The 27,435-nt window shown below is 43.2% G+C and overlaps 1 protein-coding gene across 8 annotated transcripts in view; it reads left to right on the top strand.

Moving 5' to 3' along the window:
* ANKRD55 (ankyrin repeat domain 55) overlaps nucleotides 1-27,435 on the top strand; it is a 115,229-nt gene that overhangs the window by 69,697 nt on the left and 18,097 nt on the right. For 7 of the 8 annotated variants that reach the window (XM_053300246.1, XM_053300242.1, XM_053300243.1 and 4 more), the window contains 5 exons: nucleotides 5,254-5,382; nucleotides 8,708-8,892; nucleotides 10,224-10,391; nucleotides 16,161-16,825; nucleotides 24,534-24,635. In XM_053300246.1, coding sequence (XP_053156221.1) covers nucleotides 5,254-5,382; nucleotides 8,708-8,892; nucleotides 10,224-10,391; nucleotides 16,161-16,825; nucleotides 24,534-24,635 — 1,249 coding nt within the window. The remainder of the gene's footprint in view (nucleotides 1-5,253; nucleotides 5,383-8,707; nucleotides 8,893-10,223; nucleotides 10,392-16,160; nucleotides 16,826-24,533; nucleotides 24,636-27,435) is intronic. The other variant, XM_053300241.1, reaches the window with a different exon arrangement.

The raw sequence follows: 27,435 nt of genomic DNA, 5'->3' as shown, positions 1-27,435 counted from the left end.
CAACTGAAGGAGTTGCTCAGGCACAGGTGGAGGAGGTGTTGGAAATAGAGGATGCCACTGTTGCTGAACTGTTTCAAAATCAAAACCAGGCAACCTCCCCTTTGCCTTTACCTCAAAAAAACCTGAATGCCGTTTAACAGAAAAGCAACAAGAACTAAAGCAAAAAATAACTGAGCACATGAACCAAACAACCACCAGGGTTCGACTTCCAGCTCTAAAAACAGTTGCCAAAAAACAACTTGCTCAGGCATTAAAAGATTTCAATGCTGCACTTGCAGAAATAACCACCAATAATTTGCAAGAAACAAACCAACTAATGTACAGTGCAGCAACAATTATAATACAAGAGCTCGGATAAAGATCAGTGGACCTGTCAAAAAAGAAAGTAGTACATCACCTAAATGGAAGGTTAGATTAGAAAATAAAATCACCAGGCTTAGATCACATGCTAGTAAATTGAAAGATATGAAAGACAAGAAGCTGAAGAATGAAAACACCAAACAGTATCTGATCCAAAAATACCACCTAGATTCAAGGAAAATTAGAGAGGTCCTGGAAATAATAAAGCAGCAAATAACAGCAGTGTCAAAGAAGATTAGCAGATACGAAGCCAGAATTACACAACACAGGCAGAATCTCCAATTCCAGGCGAATCAGAGACGTTTCTACCAAAGCATAGAAGGAGAAACTGGAAGAAACGTAGAAACACCAACTAAAGAAGAAACAGTGTAATTCTGGGGGAAACTATGGGACAATCCAATAGATCATAAGAAAAAAGCAGGCTGGGTGAAAGAGGTCGGAAAATGTAACCAACAAATGCAAGATCTAATAATAACACCAGAATTAATAAGTGAAAGAGCAAAGAAAATAAAAAATTGGACTGCACCAGGTGACGATCAACTGCATGGCTTTGGGCTGAAACACCTAACAAGCCTTCATAAACAACTGTTAAAACAGTTCAATCACATTTTGCAAGGAGGTGATATTGAACAATGGCTAACAACTGGGAAAACTCATCTCATAATGAAAGACCCAGCAAAAGGTGCAGTAGACCGACAACCTGCTTGCCAACCATGTTCAAATTATGAACTGGAATAATAGCAAATGAAGTAATGCAACACTTATTAACTAACAAACAGCTTCCAGTTGAACAGAAAGGAAATTGTCCGAACACCAGAGGCACAAAAGACCAGCTGCTGAGTGACAAAATGATTTTAGAAAATTGCAAGAGAAGAAAAACCAATCTAAGTGTTGCATGGATAGAATACAAGAAAGCCTTCGATTCATTGCCTCACACATGGATACTAAAATGTTTAGAAACAACTAGTGTCAGCAAAAACATTCAGATATTTATTTAAAAAGCAATGAGCATGTGGAGTACACAGTTAACAATCAATGGCGAGATACTTGGACAGGTTAGCATGAGAAGAGGTATTTTCCAAGGGGACTCATTATCCCCTCTGTTGTTTGTAATAGCCATGACTCCACTTTCACAAATACTAAGCAAAATAGGCCTCGGATGCCAAACATCTAAAACATCAAGTAAAATCAACCATCTGCTGTACATGGACGATCTGCAGTTGTATGGAAAGTCCCAGTCAGAAATCGAATCACTGCTAAACACTGTCCATATATTCAGTAGCGATATAGCAATGGAGTTTGGACTAGACAAGTGTGCTGCATTAATAATAAACAGAGGAAAAATAAGAAAAACAGAAGGAATAGAACTGCCCAATGGAAGCAACATCAAGAACGTGGAAGAGAAAGAACATTACAAATACTTGGGCATTCTCCAGGCTGATAACATTGCACACACTGAAGTTAAAAGAAAAATTGGAAGTGAATACATCAGGAGAGTTAGAAAAATCCTCAAGTCCAAACTCAATGGCGGGAACACCATACAAGCCATAAACACCTGGACTATACCTGTTATCAGATACACTGTAGGAATAATAGATTGGACCCAGACAGAGCTAGAGACGCTTGATCGTAAGACCAGGAAAATCATGACCATCAATCATGCTCTGCACCCCCACAGTGATGTAGATAGGCTATACCTCCCTCGCAGCTCAGGTGGAAGAGGAATGCTGCAAGTCCATCAAACAGTAGAGGAGGAGAAAAGAGGCCTTGAAGTATATATCAAGGACAGTGAAGAAGATGCACTTCAAATGGTCAATAACGACAAACTATTCAACATCAATGAAAGAAAGCAGGCCTACAAGAAAGAACAAGTCAAGAACCGAGCAGAAAAATGGAAAAATAAGGTCAATATTTGCACAATATGTGGAATAACCAAGCAGAAAAGTAGAAAAATAAGGTCAATCTTTGCACAATATAAGTGGAAAATCAGACATCACCAAGACCTGGCAATGGCTTAAGAATGGCAATTTGAAGAAAGAAACAGAGGGTTTAATACTGGCTGCACAAGGACAGGCACTAAGAACAAATGCAATAAGAGCAAAAGTCGAAAAATCAACAACAAACAGCAAGTGCCGCCTTTGTAAAGAAGCAGATGAAACAGTGGACCACCTAATCAGCTGTTGTCAAAAGATCGCACAGACTGACTACAAACAAAGGCATGACAAGGTAGCAGGGATGATACACTGGAACATCTGCAAAAAATACAAGCTACCTGTAGCCAAAGATTGATGGGACCATAAAATTGAAAAAGTTGTAGAAAATGAAGATGCAAAAATATTATGCGACTTCCAACTACAAACAGACAAACATCTGCCACACAATACACCAGATATAACTGTAGTCGAGAAGAAAGAAAAACAAGTGAAAATAATCGACATAGCAATACCAGGGGATAGCAGAATAGAAGAAAAAGAAGTAGAAAAAAATCACAAAATCACAAGATCTACAAACTGAAATTGAAAGGCTGTGGCAGAAGAAGACCAAAATAATCCCAGTGGTAACTGGCACCCTAAGTGCAATTCCAAAACAATTTGAAGAGCACCCCAATACCATAGGGGCCACAGAAATCACCCTCAGCCAATTACAAAAAGCAACTTTACTGGGAACAGCCTATATTCTGCAACAATATCTATAACAACAGCAACAACATTGATAATAAAATTCAGCCATCCCAGGTCCTTGGGAAAGACTCGATGTCTGGATAAAACAAACCAGTCAATAACACCTGCCTGACTCTGTAAACAAGAAATAATAATAATTCTTAGAAATATTAATGAAAGCAATTATTAGTTATTTGATATTTTCCCCTTGTGAAGGGGCCCATAATTTTAATTAAGGTTAATGGCCGAAAAAATAGACCCTGTCCCTGCTCAGCCAGTGTGGTACCTGGAGTGCATGTCAGCCCTAAACAAATGCCCTCTTCTCTCCCTACATTGCTGTTGCTTTCAGGTTGCAAATCCTAGGCATGCTTACTTAGGAGTAAGCCTCACTGGGAACACTGTAGGAATATTTCAGAGTAAACATGCATACGATGGTGCTGTAAGGCAGTTTTGGAGAGGACAGAGAACTGCCCCCTTGGAGAAGAGGGAAGTGATCCAAAAAAGGATCACTTCCCCTTGGAGAAGAGGGAAATGATCTTCTGCCTTTCTGGGTTGCTGCACCATGTTCCTATCTGTGGGACATCAAAAAAGTCCCCATGGGCCAGATCTGGCCTCGTGCCTTATGTTGTGCAGGCCTTGTATAGACCACGCCGAGCTAGATGGACCCATGGTCTGACACAGTATAAGGCAGTTTCCTATCTTCCTAAGCACAAAGTAAAATTTTGCACACAAAAACATACCTTCTTAAAGTGGGTTAGGGCATGCCATGAGAAACTCAGCTGGTGTTTGTGCACTCAAATGACCCTGGTACCATCCATGCAATAATTGAATGCAGCCAGTCAACCATCCTTCATACTCCAGGGGTCCTCACACTTGGATCCCCAGATGTTGTTGGACTAAAGCTCCCATCAAAAAGTAAAGCCTTTGACCATTGCAGCTGGGGAGGATGAGAGGGGTTGTAGTGCAACAACATCTGGGGACCCAAATTTTAAAACTCCTGCTATACTCAGTCATCTGAGTGAGCTGTGAAGTGGGTCTCCCTGGGGAAGCATTAGACACCTCTAGGTGGAACGCCAGACCCTCTAGGAGAGTGGGTAATGTTAGCCCAGGCCTGCTCAGCTTTTGGCCTATTTTTGGACTACAACTCCCATAATCCCCAGGCACAGTGGCCAATAGCCAGGGATTATGGGAGCTATAGGCCAACATCTGCAGGAAGGCCGAAGTTGGCAAGGTTGGCAGTTTGGCTTTTTTTAAGCCAAACTGTGGGTTACGGCCCATTTGACCCATGAGTATACCCCTTAGGTTCTGGCAACCTGTGTTAACCCCATATTTGGCATGAATGTCAGCCCTGCCAGCCTTGTCATTTTAATCCTGCCAAAGGACAACTTGACGGATAGGTGAGTGAGTGGGACTGGAACCAGGCAGGAGAGTAGAGGTGCTGGGACGGAGTGGAAGCAGGGTGCTCTTGTGAACAAGTGTTTCATATTGCTTCACCCCAATGCATAATTCTATGGACAGGTCTGTGTGTAAGTATCTGTCTGTGCTCAACAGATAGTTGGTGCTTGGTTGTGGGACCAGGGCCATAGCAAGGTTAAAGTGGGCCCTAGGACAAGAAGTAAAGATGAGCCCCTGAACCCCCATGTCTTTGCTGCAGAAGAACTATATGGACATGGAGAAAAACAAAACATTCTCGGCATGGTCTGTCTCTTACTCCTATGCAAATAATATCACAGATTCTCCACATTCCATTCAGGAGCCAGCAGCTTGCCACTGAGTCAGGGAGGCATGAGGGGAGAGTGAAGATTGGGCTGTTTCTCAGCCAGTGGGCTCCCCTCCCCTATGGACCCAGGGGTGTTTGTTCCCCCTTATTCAATTATAGGTACACCCCTGTGTGGGATACAGACTGTCATGTATGTTGAAAAGAGAGGGCAAGTTCAAAAAGTTCCAGAAACACTGGCCTAAAAAAAAAGCAGGTTTTCTCTGCCGCAGCATCCTCCCAATACAAAACACAGGATCTAGTTGTATGGAAGAGGAAATTAATACTTGATACTAAGCTAGAAGTACCTCCCCTTACAAATCCATGCAAATTCATCCGTAAGTCACTACCATGCCAAGACAGGGATGTCTTTGCTTACCATCTCAGATCTTCTATTTCATCACCTAACCATAATCCGGCTTCCAAGGGAAGCATGCATTGCCCACAACCTCTGATGCTTCCAGTTGTGATTTTCAGGGAATGACATCACTTCACTGGGCTGCATTCCATAATCGACCTCAGCATGTGCAAATACTACTACAGAAAGGAGCAGACCCAACGCTGGTGGATAAAGATTTTAAAACAGCTCTTCACTGGGCAGTACAGGTAGGGACAGCTGTCAACAATTTAATGCCAAATATGTCTCATCTCATATTAAAGTGTACCGTTGAGTCGATGGTGACCACAGAGCCCTGTGGTTGTCTTTGACAGAATACAGGAGGTGTTTACCACTGCCATTTGGTAGAATACAGGATATGTTTACCACTTGTGCAATATGAGACGATGCCTTTCAGCATCTTCCTATATTGCTGCTGCCCGATATGGTTGAAACATACCAGTGGGGATTCTAACTGGCAAACTTTGGCTTGCTAGTGAAGTCATTTCCCCACTGCACCATTCAACTGGTGGCTTTCATCTCATGTTACTTTGGGGTAATGTGTAAAACCATGATAGTAGTGCCACAAGTAGCATACAGTTTGAGGATACTCTGTAATGTGAGCATTGAAAATGAATAGGTCCCAGCCCTGACACTATTGTACATCTACCTGGAGCACCGCTCTATAGAGCAGCATTTCCAAACCAGTGTGCCATCTCTGGCTGCAATCCCACACTGACCAGAATGTACCAAGGAGAACATTTCCCTTCTGTGTAAAGAAATGAGTCAGCTCAAAAACTGGGGAGTTTAAACTCCCCACCTTTTGGAGCTGATTTGCCTCATCATGCACCAGGAAACTCTCCCCTGGGAATTAATTTGCTCCTTTATGTACCAGATGAGGTGGTGATGGAGAGCCAGTCTTACAGTTGTGAGCATGAGTTGTCCCCTTTGCTAAGCAGTCTTAGCAAAGGGGACAAGCTTTGCAATCTTAGTTTGCATTTGGATGGGTGACCACATGTGAGCACTGTTTGGTGTTAGATATTCCCCTTATGCAGTAGAGCATCTGTTTGCATGCAGAAGGGCCCTGATTCAATCCCTGGCATCTCCAGGTAGGGCTGAGAGAGATTCCTGCCTGAAACCTTAGAGAGCCGCTACCAGTCAGTGTAGACAATACTGAGCTAGAAGGACGAATGGCCTGACTCGGTATGAGGCAGCTCCCTAGGTTCCTCCAAAGTGAAAATAATAATTTTTTAAAGTGTCCAGTGCCTTTGCCACTACCACCACCCCCCCGCAAAGGTGTGTGTCAGCAATCTGGCCACCCAGAAGGGAAGTCCAGGAAGATAGTCCACAATACAAACTGGGCTGCAGAAACGAAACACGGCTCAGAATAGTTCTCTGTATCAGGCTCAGGCTGAAAGCTGTCGACATGAGGGTTGACAAATGTTGTCTTCCAGCCGCTAACAGAAAGTTGTTGACGTGCTTTATAGTCCAAGCTGATAACTCTCAGTTGGCAGGGATTCAAGGCTTATCAGCCCTCTGCAAGAGGCATTTACTCATCCTGATAGTTTCCAGCTGTGCTCTTCACCTTGTGACACGCCGTTGCTGTGGAGTCAGTGGGGGTTGCCTGCACAGCTCATCTTCTAGTCTGTCCGTCGCTGTCTCTGCTGCCTCAGACTGCTGTGCCTGCTCTGAAACATCAGCCATCTCTTGGGAACTGACAGGTGGGCTCTGCCCCTCAGGCACCCCTGCATCGGCTGAAAAGCTGTCAGCTTCCCCTTCGCTATCTGAGATCGAGGGCATGACAGTGTGTCCATTATGTGGACAGTGTGCCCCAATTTTTTTTAAGGTAAATAAACCTCAGGATAAAAAAGATTGAGGGCACTGCTACAATTAAATGTGAAGCTGCCTTATACTGTAATGGCACCACTAGACCATCAAGGTCGGTACTGTCTATACTAACCGGCATCAGCACACCAGGATTTCAGACAGGTGTTTCTTAGCCTTACCTGGAGACTCCAGGATTTGGACCTGGGATGGCTGCATGCATGAGCATGTGTTCTCTGGCACTGGGCTACAGCCACTCAGCATCATGGTTAACCCAGCCCCATCTCTCAGAACACCATTCTGCAACTAAACAGGAAGGAAAGTAACTAGGATTTGGCCACATAAAACAAGGAAAGTATGAGAGAAATGAATAATTACCTAACTTTTTTTGGTAATGTACAGAACTATGTCACTGTTCATTCTGAACGTCAGTTATCTTCATACGCCCATGGATAGCTTGAAAATGCAAAGGTGTGATTCCCTTTTGCAAGAACTGCCACACCACAAGGCTGCTTGAAGACATGAACTGTTACAACACTGGCTTGTGGTTGAAAGAGGAAAGGGACCTAAATGCACCACTGACTGAAAGCAGTCAGCTGAGATCAAAAGAGCCACTCTGGGCATGCCCAGTGTGTGTTTTGACTTCCCCCCCTCTTTGAACAGCAGAACGCTTTGCAATGAAGCAAATCGCTTTTAAAGTTTATCTCTTTTCATTTTGAAGGGTTGTGAACTGTGTATGATACCTTATACTGTCAGGCCATCAGTCTCTCTAGCTCAGTGGAAAACAGGATGCTGGACTTTATGGACATTTTGTCTATCCTGAAGCAGGACTCTTCTTATGTACCAAGGCTGCATGTGCGTAGTCCCAGCATATGTGCAAAAAGCCAAACAAAACCCTGTCTATAAATAATAAGCACTAACTCATTTAATATAATGTGTGTGTGTATTTATTATCATCTGTATAATCCTATTATAATGCAAATATCCAAATTATTTAAAACCAAGTAATAATAACATGCAAATTCCAATATACAGTGCAACCTAAATTTAATTTAATAACAAATTAAAAAGCAATGCTGTATTACTAACGCAACAGTGCAGGCAGTTTTTGCACGTATGCAGCAGCATGGGCAGTGCTCAGCTGACTGCATATTGCTGTGCTGAATGTAGACCAATGCCCTCAGAAGACACTTTCATTTCATAGGGAAGAGAGCTAGTCTTGTGGTAGCAAGCATGACTTGTCCCCTTAAGCTAAGCAGGGTCCATCCTGGTTGCATATGAAAGGGAAACTAGAAGTGTGAGCACTGTAAGATATCCCCCTTAGGGGAGGGAGCCACTCTGGGAAGAGCATCTAGGCTCCAAGTTCCTTCCCTGGCATCTCCATGATAGGGCTGAGAGAGATTCCTGCCTGCAACCTTGGAGAAGTCACTGACTGTCTGTGTAGACAATACTGAGCGAGATAGACAAATGGCCTGACGCAGTATATCACAGCTTCCTATCTTCCTATTGAGGCTTCATGAGATAACCATTGGTTTACATTCAACTGATTAATGAATTGACTGGTTAAAAGCAAGACATTTCAAATCTTTATTAGCTGGACAGTCCTAATAGATATATTTTTAATGTAAAGCACCATGAGTTTTGTTTTTGAGGGAGAAATACAATGCACATATTTCGTTGTTGCTTCTGTTTTGTGGATAAAATCTCTCCATTCACACTGTTGGTTTTCAGAGTGGAAACCGGATCCTGTGCTCTATCATCCTGAGCCACCGGCAGGGCCCGTCAATAATAAACTATGATGATGAGAACGGGAAGACATGCCTTCACATTGCTGCTGCTGCCGGATATAGCGACATTATCAGTGAACTGGCTAAAGTCCCAGAATGCAGCCTGCAGGCCCTTGATGTGGATGACAGGTGACCATGGAAACAATGGAAAAGAGCTGGGGAACTCTGGTTGAGGCCTTCGTTGTTTTGACCTACAGTAAAGGGTGTTTGACTGCTTTCTGATGAAATGTAGCCTCTAATGAAATAATACACTCCATGACTCCTTTGCTCAGTAATTCAGCAAGTGGGTCCCTCCACAACCTTTATTGTTATTGCTAGCACTCATGTGAGGAGAAATCAAGTGCTATTCAGCAGGAGTTATAATCTCAGTTCTTAATTTGTGACACAACTCACTAAAAAGTGGTCCTTTGATTTATAAAGAAATAAAGAAGTAAGTTCCTCTCACACATCTGGAATTAGAGGGAAAGGTTAATAGGGTGGAAGACAGAATTTCTACGTAGCTTTAGGCCTCAGCAGCTCTTGTATTAGAAAGCATTTAGAAAGGGAACCTACAATAGGTAACAACTCTTTGCTTGGTAGTGGTGGGTTTTTTTAACAAAGAACTTCCAAGATACACAAAAACATTTTGTACTTTTTGGAACACCTGTGAAATTCTAGTAAAGGAAAGGAAAGATTGTGTTGACTCCTGGCAACCACAGAGACAGTTGAACACTTGAATTTGGAACACTTCCAAATACTAGACCAAAATAATGCTGAATAGTCCAAAATAATGTAATCCCTGTTTTGCAAAATAAGAACAATTAAAGCTTCAATAGACCTAGTAAATGATCAAGCAAATGATTGCTACAGTAATGCCCAAACTAAGTAGACACCTGGATACTCCCCTGGAAGGGAAACCAGTGGAAACCCCGGGGAGGATTAGAGTACTGTATAAGAATAATAAATACGTGTTAAACACACAAATCAAATGTACAACTTTACTCATATTGATTCTGAAAGTTCAGGGAATTTAGTCTTCAAATATTTGTGCTGTGATGCAAAATTCAATCTTGGTACAAAGTGCTGTTGGCAAATCCCAAACTGCACCAGAGTATGAGATCTGACAATATATTCTAGGTTGTACCAGAAAGTTTCTAGGGATGCTTGATTATCAGATTCATCAGTTTTGAAGGTGGAATCAAAAGAACATCTGAGGGGCTAAAGCTCAAAGGCCAGTGGCAAGAATGAATTTGTTCCTCACCAGTTCCTGGAAATCTTATAATGTTATGCTTTACATAAGAAAGATGTAAGAGAGTAGGTCACAGTCTTGCTACTTGCCTCAGACGCATTCAAATGAAGAGGTGCACCATGCCCTCAAACATCTCTCCACAGTGGCTTCATCACCACAGCTGTTTCTCCCAGTCCTACCCTGAATCTAAACAGCACACGGTTATTCAGTACATTTCTTTTCCACCTTCTAGGACGCCTTTGCACTGGGCTGCAGCAGCAGGGAAAGATGACTGTGTCAAGACGTTGCTACAGCTGGGAGTCGATAGCAGCCCAAGGGACATCAATGAGAACACCCCTTTGACATACGCTATGTACTGTGGGCACACAGCATGCATCAAACTGCTCTCCCAAGAGCACAGGTAAAATACATCTTGCCTTTGGGCTTATCATTTCACCTCACAGCAAGCTAAAAAAAAAACTGAATAAGAATGGCTTTAACCTTAAAGCTTCTCAGGTAGACACTCTGCTGTGTATTTCAACAAGGGCCTTTCCACCTAATGGTGCAGCGGGGAAATGACTTGATTATCAAGCCAGAGGATGCCAGTTCAAATCCCCGTTGGTATGTTTCCCAGACTATGGGAAACACCTATATTGGGCAGCAGCGATATAGGAAGATGCTGAAAGGCATCATCTCTTACTGTGCGGGAGGAGGCAATGATAAACCCCTCCTGTATTCTACCAAACACAACCACAGGGCTCTGTGGTCGCTGCGAGCTGCATCAACCCAATGACACACTTTACATTTTACCTTTCCGGACAGTTGTTTTTTCCAGCAATGTCTGGCATACAGAGCAAGGAAGCACCAGAGCACCAAGGCAGCAACCAGAACTTCCCGACTCACTGTACTGGTACGCTGGGGAAATGGATCTTTTTGATGGCCTCTGCTTCCCCAGGAAGCCCTTTGTGCCACCAAAACATATGTCTCTGTAGACTGCACAAGTCTCAGGGACATATTTTTGGGTGGTGGCACAGAGGACTTCCTGAGGAAGGGGAGGACGTAAAAAAATTGCTGCTTCCCTGCTGAACCAATGGCATTCATTGGAAAGTTCTGTGAGACGGCTCTCTTGCTGCACTAGTGTATCCTTGCTCTGTATGTCATCCAATAAATACACAGTTGCTGCTAGAGCTGCACTAAACTTCTATTTCCATTTTTGAATTGAAAATGGCCATTTCTGAAAAGGAGAATTTTTCCTGAAGAACATTTACTACTACGACTCTTTATATAACACTCTTCAACCAAAGTTCTCTAAGCAGTTTACATATAAAAATAAATAATACATAAATAAGATGGTCCCCTGTTCCCATAGGGCTCACCATCTAAAAAGAAACATAAAGCAGATACCAGCAACTGCCACTGGAGGGATGCTGTGCTGGGGTTGGACAGGGCCAGTTGCTTTCTCCCTGCTAAATACTTTACAAAGGTGTCTCTCAGAGACAGTCTCTGTGCTCAGTAAGCCGGGGTCTATTTAGAGGCAAACTACATGTTAGGTTAAATGTGTAGGATACCCTCCAACATTTCAGCAATGGAGAAAGGGGGACAGTTTTGAATCATCTCTATTAGTATACAAAGGATCACTTCATGAGCCACACACCCCTCCATTGGGCAACTTCCTGATTAGTAATTCCATGAATGGAAGATGTGGTCTGCTTGCACAAGAGGAGAAGGCTGATTCCTGGCAATTGCTCCCACCCCCTTTGCTCTGCTGCCTTGTGGAACCCCCCAAAAATCTGCTTTTGAGGGTCCCCCAACCCTAAGGGGTTGGCTGTGGTATGGGAGGGGTTTGACCCACAGGGTGAGGAAGGAGTTAATTTTTTCTCCTCCCCCTATGCCACAACCATAGTCCTGATCAAGCCCTCTGTGACAACTGGCAGTCACAGTCATGGGGGTAGGGGGGGTCTGAATCAGGATGATGGTGAAGGAAAGGGGTTCAAGCTCCCTTCCTCCATGCCATAGTCCCAGTCCTAATTGGGGGTGCTGAGTTTTTTTGTTGTCTGTCACCTTTCTTCAATCCTGTTTGAACCATTGCTTCTGCTATTCCGCTGGCTGCTGCTTTTTCCTACTTCCTGGACTATTCGTTTGGTTGATCCCACCCAGTCAGGGATCCCACAATGAATAGGATGTCACACAGTCAATCAACACGGGCTACTTGATGATGTCAGTGAGGACAACTAAGAATGAGGACAGGAGAGGCCCATGCAAATGAATAAATTAAAACATTTGCACGTGCTGGAAATTTTTCAAAAGAAATAGGTGGTTTTCACAGTAGTGCAGTGCCAAGAATCCTCATGCACAAAAGATGTGGGTACGTTCAGCTCAACTCTAGTTGTTACTCATTAGTGCATGAGCTGCAGGTGTCAATTGTGCAGAATATTTAGTTCTATCGCAGTCACATGATATTATTCGGTGGCTGGGAAAATCTGATTTCCGCCCCCAGCATCCACCCCCAGCTAATGTGTCAATTGCAGTAATGAGGACTGTGTTGAATGCGGTTACATGCTTACCACAGGCTTTTATTGGATTTACCTCATTTATGATGAGCAACAAAACTCTCTCCATACCAGTGCCAATTTCACACTTAGGTGCTGTTGTTTTTTTAAAGAGACTGTGCACTGTCCACTATACAACTTAGAAGCAGACATATCACTCTATTAAAAAAAATTAGTTGTGAACACAAAGAAGGCTACCTCCTCCTCAGTCCCACCTCGAAGCAAACCCCCCTTTTGTTCTAGCCTGTATGTTTGGCCTTGCACATAGAGCCTGCTAATTTTGTTGGTTAATAAGCAGCAAACAGTAGCAAACTCTTGCAGGAAGTCCTGAAGCGTTTGAAGCAAACAGGAAGCACGTGGAACAAAAGGGAGGGAAAGGATAGCATCAAAAATGGCCCCAGGACCAAAACAAGGAGGGCAGGAGGGAGCATTTTAAATATCAACTAAACAATTACCAACAGGACTTTTAAAAAAGGAATACAGTATTCAAAACTGCGCAATAGTATGTGAGTGTAATTTGCATGTCTAGTGCAATCAATCAGGATACACCACTACAAGAAACACCTGTGCATTTCCTTGTTGCCTACACACATACTTTATTGCCTAGTGTCACATACCATGACGGGAAGAGAGCTGGCCTTGTGGTACTACCTCACTTTGATAGGTAGTAGAAACTCCTCTAAACTTAGTTACAGAAGTTAATATCAGTGGTAGAGCAGCTCTATTGGCTATTAAAATTCTGATGATAATTTGAATGCAGTAATGTTTATGACCTTCTGTGGCATACATACTTGTTTGAAGACTGAATATGGAATTATTTTCTGTTTACTACAGTTTATCTCCAGTAATTATGCCTGGCATATTGTACAACATTACATGCACTTTGCAATGTGACCTTCGCAAACTTGTGCAAGGGTGCTCTTGAGCATTGCAAGAATAGTGCCGAGTTGTGCAGCAGTACAGCAATTATTTCCAATGGCTATCCTGTTGCAGAACTCCATTTGCACAATTTTATACTATTGACCATGGTATCCTTCTGGAACATCTGAGGGGATTGGGGGTGGGAGGCACTGCTTTGCAGTGGTTCCACTCCTACCTCACGGGCAGATTCCAGATGGTGTCCCTTGGAGACTGCTGTTCTTCCAAATCTGAACTTTCCTATGTTGTCCCTCAGGACTCCATAATGTTTCCAATATTGTTTAACATCTACATGAAACCACTGGGAGAGATCATCAGGAGATTTGGTGCAGGGTGCTATCAGTATGCTGATGACACCCAAATCTATTTCTCCATGTCAACATCGTCAAGAGAAGGCATAACCTCCCTAAATGCCTGCCTGGAGGCAGTAATGGACTGGATGAGGGATAACAAACTGAGGTTGAACCCAGATAAGATGGAGGTACTTATTGTGCAGGGTCAGAACTTGGGAGATGATTTTGATCTGCCAGTTTTGGATGGGGTCACACTCCCCCAGAAGGAACAGGTACGCAGTCTGAAGAACCTTCTGGATCCGAACCTCTCCCTGGTGTCCCAGGTTGAGGCAGTGGCCAGAGGTGCTTTTTATCAGCTTTGGCTGATATGCCAGCTGTGTCTGTTTCTTGAGATGAACAACCTCAAAACAATGGTACATATGCTGGTAACCTCTAGGCTGGATTATTACAATATGCTCTAAGTTGGGCTGCCTTTGTGCGTAGTCCCCGACACACACCCCATGTCTGACGTCAGATGCGGGGGTGCTGGTTTAGCTCCAGAGCAGGGGCCGTGCAGCCCCCGTTCGGGAGTTAAATGGCCGCTGCGTTCATGGCGCGGCCAGGAGCAGCTCTTCCCTGCCCTTAAGGCAGGGAAGAGCCGCTCCTGGCTGCACTGTGAATGCATCATCAGCCCCTGTCTAGCTTCCGAAGGGGCCATGCAGCCCCTTCGGGAGTTAAATGGCCAGCACTGTGAATGCAGTGCCAGCTGGACTCCAACTCCCGAATGGAGCCATGCAGCTCCATTTGTGGGCCAGACCACACACCCCGCGTCTGACATCAGATGTGGGGGGGGTGTCTAGCCCCTGCGTCTGACATCAGGAGCAGGGGGTGGGGTAAGCAGGGCCACCGTCATGGCCATACACGAGCCACTGGCAGTCAGGCCCTGGGTATTTAAGAGAACATCTTCTACTACACCGTGAGCCCCACTGGCTGTTAAGATCATCTGGAGAGGTTCGTCTGCGGTTGCCAGCAACTCATTTGGTTGCTACTCAGACACGGGTCTTCTCCTTTGCTGCTCCTGGACTTTGGAATACGTTCCCTGTTGAAATAAGAGCGTCCCCATCTCTGGCAACCTTTTAAAAGGCACTGAAGACACATTTATTCACCCAGGCTTTTATTTAGATTTATGGTTTAAAATTTTTAATGTTGGTTTTAAATGGTTTTAATGTTAGAATGATTTTAATTTTTAATTGATTTCATTTTGATTTTAGTTGTTTTTTTTGGAAGGGCAGTATAGAAATCAAATAGATAGACAGACAGACAGACAGACAGATGTAGCAACCACACACAACTGCTTTGCTCTATGGTCATCTGTAATTTGATTTGAATTCTATGTGCATCTTGTACATCTTGAGTATGAATTCAGATTTAGATAAATAATCATCTATGAAAGCAGGTGTTTAGCATAGCTTTCCCCCGGTCTTCTGAATGCCACATTTCTCTACTCTTCCCCCCACCTCTAGATATTACATTAGCATTCTTTCCTGTGCTGTGAATAGTGAGAATGGAAATACTTAAGCCACGTTTCCGATAAAACTGCAAGGAAGTGCACTTCCTGTAAAGAATTACCAGAAGCTGATTACTTAGCCTTCGCTAACACTTGCATCAACCACACTGTCACAGCCTATAATACTGATCGTTTTCTTCAAGAAAAGTGAGAGCTAAAACTCTTAAAACTCTCACCCAGTCCTATAGGTGTGCAAAACTGCCCCGGTATGTTGCTATCCAGTTACAATCACATTATAATCCCGTTTCAAGTGTGCAGAGTATCAAGTACCAAAGAGAGGAGAGCTGGTCTTGTGGTAGCAAGCATGACCTGTCCCCATAACTAAGCAGGGTCTGCCCTGGTTGCATATGAATGGGAGACTTGATGTGTGAGCACTGCAAGATATTCCCCTCAGGGGATGAAGCCGTTCTGGGAAAAGCAGAAGGTTTCAAGTTCCCTCCCTGGCTTCTCCAAGATAGGGCTGCGAGAGATTCCTGCCTGCAACCTTGGAGAAGCCGCTGCCAGTCTGTGAAGACAATACTGAGCTAGATAGACCAATGGTCTGACTCAGTATATGGCAGTTTCCTATGTTCCTATGTTCCGATATCTCATTGGTTCTATGACCTTGTCTGATTTGTGGTCTTGTACCTGTGTATGAGATTTTATTCATTAAATAAAGTATCTGTATATGATACTTTATTTGTTAAGATTTTTTTTAAAAAGAAAACAACATTTTATATATTTGCAGATAGGTTCCTATTCATTAAATAAAGTATCTGTATATGATACTTTATTTGTTAAGATTTTTTTTAAAAAGAAAACAACATTTTATATGTGTGCAGATAGGTTCCAAAGAGTTACACTTTTTTTTCTCACTGTGGGTTATTCTGTTTAATTCCTAAAAGACTGGATCTAGTTCATCAAGTTTCCTTCCAGAACAACAAATTCCTGAAGAAGGAAGGTAGATTCAGCATGCTTAACCAAATATTCTCCTGTAAGAAGAAAAAAGAGGGTTGGAAAGCAAACCAAAAAGATAAAAACAGAGACAGATCTCAGAGGGAAGAGACATCAGAAGTTGATGACATTATTACCACATTTGACTGCATTATGGATGCCAGCTGCAAAGATTCATCTGAGGAGTGTGTCATGACTATGGACTTCAAAAGAAGAAGCACAGATACCAAGAAGTATCTCATCTCAGCAAATAATCCACCAGGCCGCAATGGCCTTCCGCCAATAAGAACTCAAAGTCTCCTTCCTATTACTGTGGATCATTCTTTTTTAATGACTTCTAAAATGACAACATCTAGCATGAGTTTGGGTGCTGACAGCTCCCATTTTACAACTCAGTCTCAAAAAAGCAGAAGCGAACATGATCTGTCAGATCAAAAGAGCAGCCGACAAATTTTGGACAACTCTTGGAAAATTGACACTAACCAAATACTCACGTGTAAAGTCTGGACGACAATGCCTTCTGATAATAAACAAATAAATGGGTTATTCCCAGAAAGATCCAGTCATGTGCTATTATGCCCTTCCCATCTCCCACACCTGCCTAACTCTCCATCAGGTAATTTTTTCACTCTATAATAACTGGATGTGATCAAAAGACGCAGCATATGTGCTAGGAAAATAATTACATGCAACAGCTAGAGTTTTGCTTGCTGCTTTCACCACTGCAGTTTCCATGCAGAAGAGTCAAGCCTCAATTAAACTGGACAGTGGCTTGTCTTTTCAGAAGTGAGAACTACTAAGATGAAATAAAGCTTCAGCTGAACACACAGTTATCTTGCATGCATGCATGTCCCTTCTTTGGCCATAATAATATACTTTCTTTGGCTAGAAAGTATATATTATACTTAATATTATTTCTATATTACTTTTCTGTGTAGAATGTCCTTGGCCATTCTTTTTTCATTAACTTCTGAATATACCATTACCTTCTATAACCACTGCAGACACAGCAGATAAGTAAGGTTGAAGGGAAGCAAGGAAATCTGCTTCCAGATATAATTCTAGCAGTTTATGATACTTTTCATGGGAAGATTCTTGTAATATAATAGACTGAAATATAATAAATGACCTCAAGGCAATAAGACTATACCCAGTCTGCACTTACTAGGGCCTGTTAACTTTACTGTTATGGTTATGATGGCTGCATATTACAAATATATCAGAAGGGCAACACTTTTCTCTCGCTTCCCAGTTCTCTAGGCCTTCGAAGCTGAGGCAGTCAGCTCAAGCAGCAGATCACTGGGGTACCAGTGGGGCAGCAAGATTCCCCCTCACCTGCCTTCTGCTGCCACTTGAGAAAGAGAAGGAGGAAGCATTTGGCACTCCGTCTCAGGTGCAAAGATGTCTTGGGCAGGCACTGGGCAGTTAACTGGGACATCTAAATGGTGGCAGCTCAAGTTCTCGGTGCATCTAAGGCAGGCTGCCAAATGTCGCTTCCTCCTTCTTCTCCTCCTCTTCCCCTCTCTTTCCCTTTTTCTTTTAAAGTAGGTGGCAAGAGGGCATCGTGTCGCTTTGCTTACACCCAAATAATGTGCTGCCTGAGGTGACCGCCTCACTTCACCTGATGGAAGGAGCCACCCCTGCCTCTACACAGGAACACATTTTGCTAGTATTTGAGTCTACCTGTCTACCCCTTTATTTCCAGCCACATTTTAAAGTACTTGTCTCTAACTATAAATGACCTAAGACTGGAGTATCTGAACAGTTAACAGCTTCTATATAAACCTGCTGAGTTACTAAGATCTTCATTGGACACCTGACCTTAGGTGCCCTCATCTTTGAGGTGAAATGAGTGGCAACTAGGTATATGGCCCTCTTGATGGTTAACACTTGATCTGTGAAAGTCCCTCCCCATCCATCCATCTGGCACCAAACTTCATGGCTTTTAGATGCTAAGTTAAGTGTTTTGCTTTTCCTTGGATTTTAAGGGTCTCTAGTGTAACTTTGATTTTACTGCAGCTCAAGTGCTGTTGGTTATGTTATATTGGCTGGGAGTATTCATTCGTTCGTTCACTCATTCATTCACTCATTCATTCAAAGTATTTCTATCCCATCTTTCAATCTTCAGTTATCAAGGCAGCTTCCAAGGTCACTTAAAATAATATATCATACAACAATAAAAATTTGCAGATGCTCCTCAATGTGTGTGTTATTATCAAGGCATCTGGAATGGATTTTGGTTTGTGTTTTTAGGAATTAGAGCTTAGTAGACATAGAACTGGCATTTATTCAATTTATTTGACAATGTCTGTTTGTGGTTAGCATTGTGGCATTATGAGTTGCACAACTTTACCACTTAGGAAAGGCAATTTTTCTTGGACTGCCTTCATGAATGATGTGGTTCAGCCTTGCATAATCTGTTATATTTGAATCATTACTTTTTCAAAAAAAGAAAAAGATTTCAATGGAAACTCCTGCAAACTACTGTGGTGAGTTCTCTAGTTTCTGGATTTTCTGTGGTGACTTCTCTATTATTTTCTGTAACACAAACAGTCAGTCTAGGTGCATCCTTATAGTGCCTTAGTACTTCAAGTTAGGCATTGGGCTATTGTCATTGAAAAGGAGCTGGTAGGGTATTACATAAAGATGTGGTTGTGGTACATGTTCATTGTGAGTCCATACTTTATTACGGAAGTAATACTTTATTACATGCAACCAATATTACGGCTTATTAATTAACAGAGTCAAACCAGAGGCGGCATTAGGGCCATTGTTTTGCTGATTAGCAGTCTCATGGGGCTGCTTTCATAATCCAAGATGTGATATAAGAAGATGCATAACCCTTTCTTCCTATGTTCTTTCCTGAATGTACAGTATATATTACCCCTACAAGCTATTATTAGCTCCATGGTAGGGGAAAGAGAAACAACTTATATAGGTAGCATAATTACATTCAGTTTGGCCCCTCAGACATAGTCATATTCTATAAGTAACTGTCAGAGTGTTTTGGGCAAGTATATGCAGGCAGCATGAAACATTAACAGGCTCAGTGGTCTGTGTCTGTTGTCTGGCAGAATAATCCATTTCGGGGGAAAGAAATTTGACACTGAATCCTTCTTAAAAACAGTGGCTGACATCCAGACTACGTTACTCAATACTACTACTCAGTAGTTACTCTAAAGAACGATTTAATGTCACTAAGACTGCTCAGGAGTAATTCAGTCTGGCTGTCAGCCAATGACTTTGCTTAGTTACCCCTGCTAATTGAGCAAAGAGGCACCTTTTAAAGAGGTGATTCTCTTAAGATTTAGCTGGAGGAGAGCAACTGGCCCTATCCAGCCCCAGCACAGCATCTCTCCTGTGGCTGTTGCTGGTGTCTGCCTTATGTTTCTTTTTAGACTGTGAGCCCTTTAGGGACAAGGAGCCATCTTATTTATGTATTTCTTACTTTTCTATGAAAACCACTTTGAGAATTTTGTTGAAGAGCAGTATATAAATATCAGTCGTCGTCATCGTCGACTTTCAGGAATGGAAACCAAAAAACCCCACTATAGAACCAAACTGTAGTCCCTGCCCTTCCTTAAAGACTGCAGCAGCTCAGTTAGTCGGAAAGAAGACCATGAGAGAGGGGTTTCTGTGTTTTTCAGAGGACCACACTGTGTTTTATTGGGCAGCCTCTTACCTTAAGTTTTCGGCCTGATATAAAGGGTGCACAGTGCTGAATTATGTTCCCAGAATTGGCTTTGCAGTTGCCACTGCACATAGTGTCTGCATTCTCACCTCACGTGGAATCACAGGTCCAATGGACCCATGGTTCCACTCCCCCCAACCCCCACTCTCCTGTCCACATTCAGACGACTGGGAGAGCATCCTCGCTGCAGTCAGCAAGATTGCAGAGAGGAGGGGAAACTGGCTGTGTGAGCATCCTTCTTGCTTGAAGGACAGCCCGTGCAGCCAATCATGGAGGGAGAAAGGGAGGAGCTTCATCCCTAAACTCCAGTCCAGATGAATACAGCCTCCCGTTCTTCATTCGGATGGAATGGAGACCCCATGGACTCTTGGTTCTGAGCAGCAAAACTCACTACAAACCAAGGGTTCAAACTGGATTCTCTGCAGCAAAACCTCAGGTAGGCAACGGACGGGACTAGAGTTGCACACGTTTGGATGTAACTGTAAGGAAACTGCAGGTCCCTCTGGTTAACCCTGTTTCCTTGTTATGTGCGAATGCAACCAGAGATTGCTAGTAAGTATCTAAGTGTCTGGGGATTCCAAGAATTTCTAGAACTTAACGAACAACATTTTGGCACATGTTGGTCCCATAGCAAAGTGGCAGAGGACATGCTTTGCATTCAAAAGCTCACCAGTTCAAGCCACAGCATTAGACGTCAGGACTGGGAAAGGCCTCTTCATGAGACTCTGGAAAGCCACTACCTCTTAAATAATATCAGAGTGGATAGACCTATGGCCAGACAGTACAAGGCAGTTTCATATGATTGTGTTTGTATAACCCAATGGAGTATTCTCTAAATTTTTAAGAGGAAGTTATGAGTTATATCCTGATAGATTCTTAAAGGAAAATGTGTGATTGTCCTGTTCTCAGACACATGGTAATACTGTACCTAGTATACTTGAACAGATCATTGTATTAAATATGGTTTATGTGAACCTGCACGTAATAAAAACATAGCTGCATTAATACAATTTGCTTTTATAATGCCTGGTATGTTGAGTGATAAAAGTAGTGGATGTTTTTTTTTCAGAATGGAATCTTCCCACTTGCCTTTCTCCATATTAGCCAAGCAACAAGGTTCTTTATGAACTGGGCACCTCTTTTATGAATCATAATATAAACCCCAATGACCAAAAAAGTGATTGTTTCATTGAAAAGTGTAGTGGCGTTATATATACTGAGAAAGATAATGAAGTACAACACCATGGAGTAGGAAAAGCAAAAAATAAGTGAGCTTCAATAGATGCTAGAAACTGAAACTGTGATTTAAAAAAAAAACAGAAAGAAAAAGAAAAAAAAGACTGTTGAAACCAGACACGGTTCAACAGTTTCAACAGGGGCTATTAAAGGCCATTCAATTGTAAGCAAAGGAGTGTTTCTTGTACTTCATCCTAGAGTTATACAAAAGCCTCTGTTGAGTAATTGTTTATAATCCACAGGCAGAACTTTGGTTCAAGAGCAGTATATAAATATTTGTTGTAGTAGTAGCACCAGAAGAAGAAATAATATTTTGTGGACAATCTGCCATTTTCCAGTTACAAATAAAAATTTTCCCCGCTAATTTGGCAAAGAGGCACCTTTTAATGTGTTGATTCTCTTTATTTAGCAGGGGGAAAGTAACTGGCCCTATCCACCCCAGCACAATACCTCCAGTGACTGTTGCCAGTGTCTATCTTATGTTTCTTTATAGATTGTGAGCCATTTGGAGACAGGGAGCCATCTTATTTATTTATTATTTCTCCGTGTAAACCACTCTGAGCCATTTTTGGAAGGGCAGTACAGAAACAGGGGATGTGTGATATGTTTCTGATACAAAACACTTTGTACCCGAAACAGCCCATTTTGGGTGTTTTGTAGACAAAACGGAACACTCATTTTCCAGATCTGAAAGTTTTATATACAGAATAAAACGTCCCTGTTTCAGCTACAAAATGTTTTGTTGTTTCGGATCACCATTCTGTGGCGATCTCTGAGTCAGTCTCCATTTTGTGTTTGACATCTCTTTGAATTTCCCGCCCTTCCAGCCTTCCAGTCAGTGACCTAAAGCATGGCCTGACCTGCTGATGATTCCCTCCTTGTTCCCCATTGGCTCTTTTGCCTCTTGCCACTCTTTACTGACCCCACATTGACCAGGGGAAGGGTCGAAGAAGGGGCAAGTGTGGGGGGAGTTCAAGGAGGGGCTTTCAATTCATTCAGCAAGTTAGTAGTTACTATTCTGCATTTCTGCCTCATTGAAGAGAGGGAGAGGGAGAGGGAGAGGGGAAGAGAGAGAGAGAGAGAGAACTAGTTTGCAGCACTGCATGCCTCAAGTTGCCATGATGCCATGCCATTACCTATGCCTGCCTTGTTGCCAGCCTGAGCCCAGCCTGCCAGCCTGCTATGGCTACTGCATGCCAGCCTGGGAATGGATTCAGGGTCAGAAGAGTGGGTTGGGTGGTAATGCCCCAATGGGTCCCTGCCAGGTTGCCACAACCCAGATTCCAAAGGAATTGGGCAAAGGGCAGATTATTTGTGATTTGTTGAAGTTTACACGTCTTTAAGATTTCCCCCATAGGGAATAATGGAGGTTTCAGCAGCCCCATAACTCCACTTGTGGGGCACCGGGGTGGCCCAGAGCGAGTGGTGGTGTAGTGCATATAGGGTGCCAACCACCCCCATGGGTTGCTAATTCATGAGGTGCTGGGTTCTGTTGTTTCTGAGGTGTTCTGAGTGTAGATTCTCTGGTAGCATATGAGATTTGCAATGACAAACCATGAATCCACTCTCATATGCTACCAGATAATCTACACTCAAAACATATCAGAAACAACAGAACCCAGTACCCCATTGGTTAGCAATCCATGGGGGTGGTTGGCACCCTATGTGCTCTAGACCACCATTTGCTCTGAGACACACCGGTGCCCCCCAAGTGCAGTTATGGGGCTGCTGAAACCTCCATCATTCCCTATGGGGAAGAACCTTAAAGATGCGTAAACTCTATTAAATCTTTAAAAATCAGCGGAGGTGCGCTAGGGAACAAAACTAATTATCCGAAGTTGGAGACGGTCCAATCTAAGTTTATTAGGTCTCTTCTTAGACTACCGTGCTCAGTTTCAAATGCTGCTATTAGGCTCGAGATCGGGTGGCCACCTGTAGAAGCGAGACTCTGGAAAATGGTTTTCTCTTATTGGCTTAATCTGATCTTTTACTCTAAGGGCATTGCTCCTTTGATATTGGAGGATGGCGTTATGACCCGCTGGGAAAATGATATTAATGTAATGTTAGCATTCTTGGGTATTTCCCTGCCCCTGATTAGAACTCTGGGCCACAGCAAGGCCAAAATGGCCATAACTCAACATATTTGGGATATGATGAAGCAGGGGGATTGCCCAAATAGGCTCTGGCTTTTTCCTAGGAGATCAAATCAGTAGTCATTCCCCTGCTGAATATTTACTTAGGATTTCCAACGGGGATCATCGCAGGGCTCTTTCAGCGGCTAGACTTAACGCCCTTCATACGCCAGTATTGGAAGGACGCTTCGGGAAGGTGCCCTATGATAAAAGATTATGCCCCTGCCAGAACGGTGAAGTGGAGACTACAGAACATCTGATGCTGAAATGTAGATTTTATACTGAATTAAGGGGAAAGCTTTTCTTCCCTCTATTAATTCATTACAATTCTAATTGCCTTTCTGATGGGGACAAGGTCCTTTTTCTGCTTACTGCTAAGTCAGAGTAGGTTTACAGTAGGGTAGCAAAAAAAAAAAAATCATAGCAAACAAGATTCGGTTTAGAGTGATTGAGGCACGAGATGCCAGGCTGTGCATAGATTAACCGGTTTCATTTGAATGAAATTAGTCATGTATACGGTATTTGAAGGTATTAATGTTTTATGTATTTTGTGCATTTTGTTGTTGTTGTTGTTTCTTTTTCTTGTATTTATGCTGGCCTTGGGCCGAAATAAACAAACAAATAAACAAATAAAAATCAGCCCTTTGCCCAATTCCTCTGAAATTTGGTGGTAGCTTCCACCCATTGGGCACTACCACCCCCACCCACTAGTTTTGCCCCAGGGCCGTTTTTTAAAATCCAAAACATTTCAGATTTGGATTTTGCAATTTCAAACAGAACAAAATTGGAGGGTTTCGGATTCGGGCCAAAAACAAAACGGCGGGGGGGGGGACCGCACAACCCTAACAGAAATTGAATGAATGAATGAATGCATGAATTAATTAGATGAGTATTTATATACTGCTTTTCAACAAAAGCCCCCAAAGTGGTTTACATAGATATAAATACAATAAAATGGCTCGCTGTCCCCAAAGGGCTCACAATCTAAAAGAAAAACATAGAATAGACACCAGCAACAGCCACTGGAGGGATGCTCTGCTGGGAATGGGTAGGGCCAGTTGCTCTCCTAAACAGAGAGAATCATCACTTTTAAAAAGGTGTCTTTTTGCTCAGCTAGCCAGGTAGGTAGAAGAAAGGGGCATGTAGACTCTATGTGTGCACTTCTAAAATTGCCCACCCCTATCAATATTCTCACCAAGCTGAATATCTTTTTAAAAAACAATACCACTAATGTTTTTTTAATGTGTATATGTATTCTGTTGCAGGGGAAAGTTTTCAACAAGCCTCTCTAGAACGACCCAAAGTAAAAGACCTTACACCTGTGCGGAATAACTTGGCTCCCATACTAAACCACTGTGTTCAGAAAGGTAAGGATAGCATTCATGGGATCCAGAACATGCTGACTTGCTGGCTTTAGAGAGCCAGTGTGGTGTAGTGGTTAGAGTGCTGGACTATGACCAGGGAGACCTGAGTTCAAATCTCCATTCAGCCATGATACTTGCTGGGTGACTCTGGGCCAGTCACCTCTCTCTCAGCCTAACCTTCTTCATAGGGTTGTTGTAAGGAGAAACTTAAGTACGTAGTACACCGCGCTGGGCTCCTTGGAGGAAGAGTGGGATATAAAATTTAAAAAATAAATAAAATGAAAAAATAAATACTATTTCCCCCCTCCCCTTCTCATAAGCACGCCCTCAAGAAAAAAATGTAATGGCTGACATACACACTAAATTACTCCTGAATAGAAATTGAAATTAAGCAGTCCTTTAGAATAAGTCCTGCGTAGTACTATTGAGGAATGTAGGCTGGATGTTAGCAAATCTTTTAGGCGGGTTCACACATGATGTGGCAGGTAAGTTTGCCGGGAACTGCCATTTCCACACACTCACTGCTCTCAGTGGAAGCCACTACTTCTGCTCCAGTCGTGTCCCCCGAACCCGCAAATGTTGGCTTATCCTGCAACACTTCCCTCTTGCAACCCAATATCTGTAACCAATTTCAAATCTAGGTTGCAGATATCAGGTTGCTGAAAGGAAGTGAAGCAGGACACACTGAAATTTCTGGATTCGGAGGACACAACTAATGTGGAAGTAATGGCTTGTGCTGGGAGCGCATGCTCATGCAGAACTGGTGGTTCGTGACAACTTTACTTGCCACACTATTTGTGAACCCATTGTTCAAATCATAGAGGAAGGAGGGTTATTTCCCAACATACTGCTTAGTCTAACAAGGGGATTTTCCAATTCTTTGTGCAACTGTAGTATTAGACTTTTCTTGACATTTCAAAGTAAACTACCGGAAGGGAGGAATATTGCACGTATGAGACATTAAGGTCATTCCCATGACCTATCTTCTCGGAGCCAGGGACCTGCCTCCCCCTACACGGACACCGATTTATCTCAGCTCTGACACTCACTGCAGCACACGAGTGGCAGGACAGTGAGCGGCACAGCCGGGAATCGGAGGATGAAGTCCAAGGCCCAGGAGCACAGTGCATTGGGGGATTTCCCTGCTGCCGGGCACTCTTGCCACCTGGCTCTGTGCACTCTTGCCACCTGGCTCTGGGCTGCAGGCAGCCCGAGCGTGCACACAACCAGGGAGTGGATTAGAAGGGTGTGCTCATGCCCTTGTGCTCTATTAGCCTGGGTAAGAAACCCAGGCTACCCGGTTGCGGGGCACCAAGATTGGTCCTAGATTGGTAGGGCTGCCCTAGCCTGGGTAGAGCTGTTTATGAGAACAACCTTAGTATATATTAGGGATGTGCATGAATTGTTTAATACACAGATTGGAAGCAAAGATTCGGCACTTTTAAGAGTGAGGAGAGCAGGTCCTTACCTGCTCCTCTGCCACTGCACTCAGCTTCTTACTGCAGTGGCATGCCCCCCAGCAGCCCACATTCACCAGCAACGCTCTGCACAGCAGCGGCAGCATAGTGATGGCATGCACATGGCCTCTGCACATGCACACGCAGAAGCCATGTGCGTGCTGCCGCTGCACTGCTGCCACCACACAAGGGCCGCTGGGGGGAGCACCGCCTCAACAGGAAGCTGTGTGGAGGAGCAGGTAAAGACCTGGTCTTCTCACTTTTAAAGGTGCTTTGAATCTGTGCACAATTCCGTGCAAAATAAAGTATAACAATAACAATAACAACAACAACAACAACAAACTACTTTATTTGTTAGCTGCCCCATAACAGATTGTTCTCTGGGTGGCTTATAACACATGATGTGCATGATTCAGAATCAGTGCAAATTCTGTGCTTTGAATCTGTTTACAAACTTTGATTCATGCACATCCCTATTATATGTTGATGTTATGATTGACCGTAATTCCACTTAAGCCTCATAATGGCTAAATCTAGGTTTAACAACAAACCATATTTGTTGTTACGAAAATGTGCCGTGGCAAGTCTCAAGTTCACACATTTCCCCTTTCCCTCTCCTCTATATGCGAAGGCAGGAAATTGGACTCTTCTCTTCCTAACACACTGCAGTTTCCCAGTTTGTCTGAATATGGGAAACTGGTTTGCAAGCCAGAGGTTGTTAACAAATTGGGATTTGCATTAATGCTGTAAATAAATAATGAATACATAAACAAGTGTTGGTATTGTTGTCTTACGTAAAAAATAACACAAGGAAAGAACTTTTCCAAGTAGCTAACCACAAGCTCATAGTTTTTCCTAACAGTCAGCATATTGTTTCAGCAGTTTATACCATTTCAGTGACTTGAAATGCAAACTATCAGTTTTTAGCTAGCAGCAGAACTGCCATGTTTGCATTGCTCTTCTCGGCTGCAAATCAAATGGAGTTTCTCAAGTTATCCAAATAATTACTCTGTTGCACAAATGCTGAAAGATTTTGAAGCGAAATATGGTAACTGTACTGTACATAAGAAACACTTATAAATAATGAGGCTCTCCTCACGAGCAGTGTGGAGAGCCTAAGAGGGTTCTCCGGGGAGAGTGGGCTTGACCCTCTCTCCCCACAGATGAGCAGGCAGCTTGCCCTGAGCGGCTGGATTGGGCCCCCACATGATTACCAGCTCCATCACGGAGCCAGTTGGGGCAGCAGGGATTGGGGGCCTCCTGGCCCCCAGGACTCCCAGAATGCCCCGCCTGAGTGTGGCACACGATCACCCCGCATGACCCCGCATGAGCATCACCACATGCAT

The sequence above is a fragment of the Hemicordylus capensis genome, chromosome 2, assembly GCF_027244095.1.
Source record: "Hemicordylus capensis ecotype Gifberg chromosome 2, rHemCap1.1.pri, whole genome shotgun sequence".
In the NCBI taxonomy this organism is placed as follows: domain Eukaryota; kingdom Metazoa; phylum Chordata; class Lepidosauria; order Squamata; family Cordylidae; genus Hemicordylus; species Hemicordylus capensis.
This window is presented reverse-complemented; position numbering and strand designations above follow the sequence as displayed.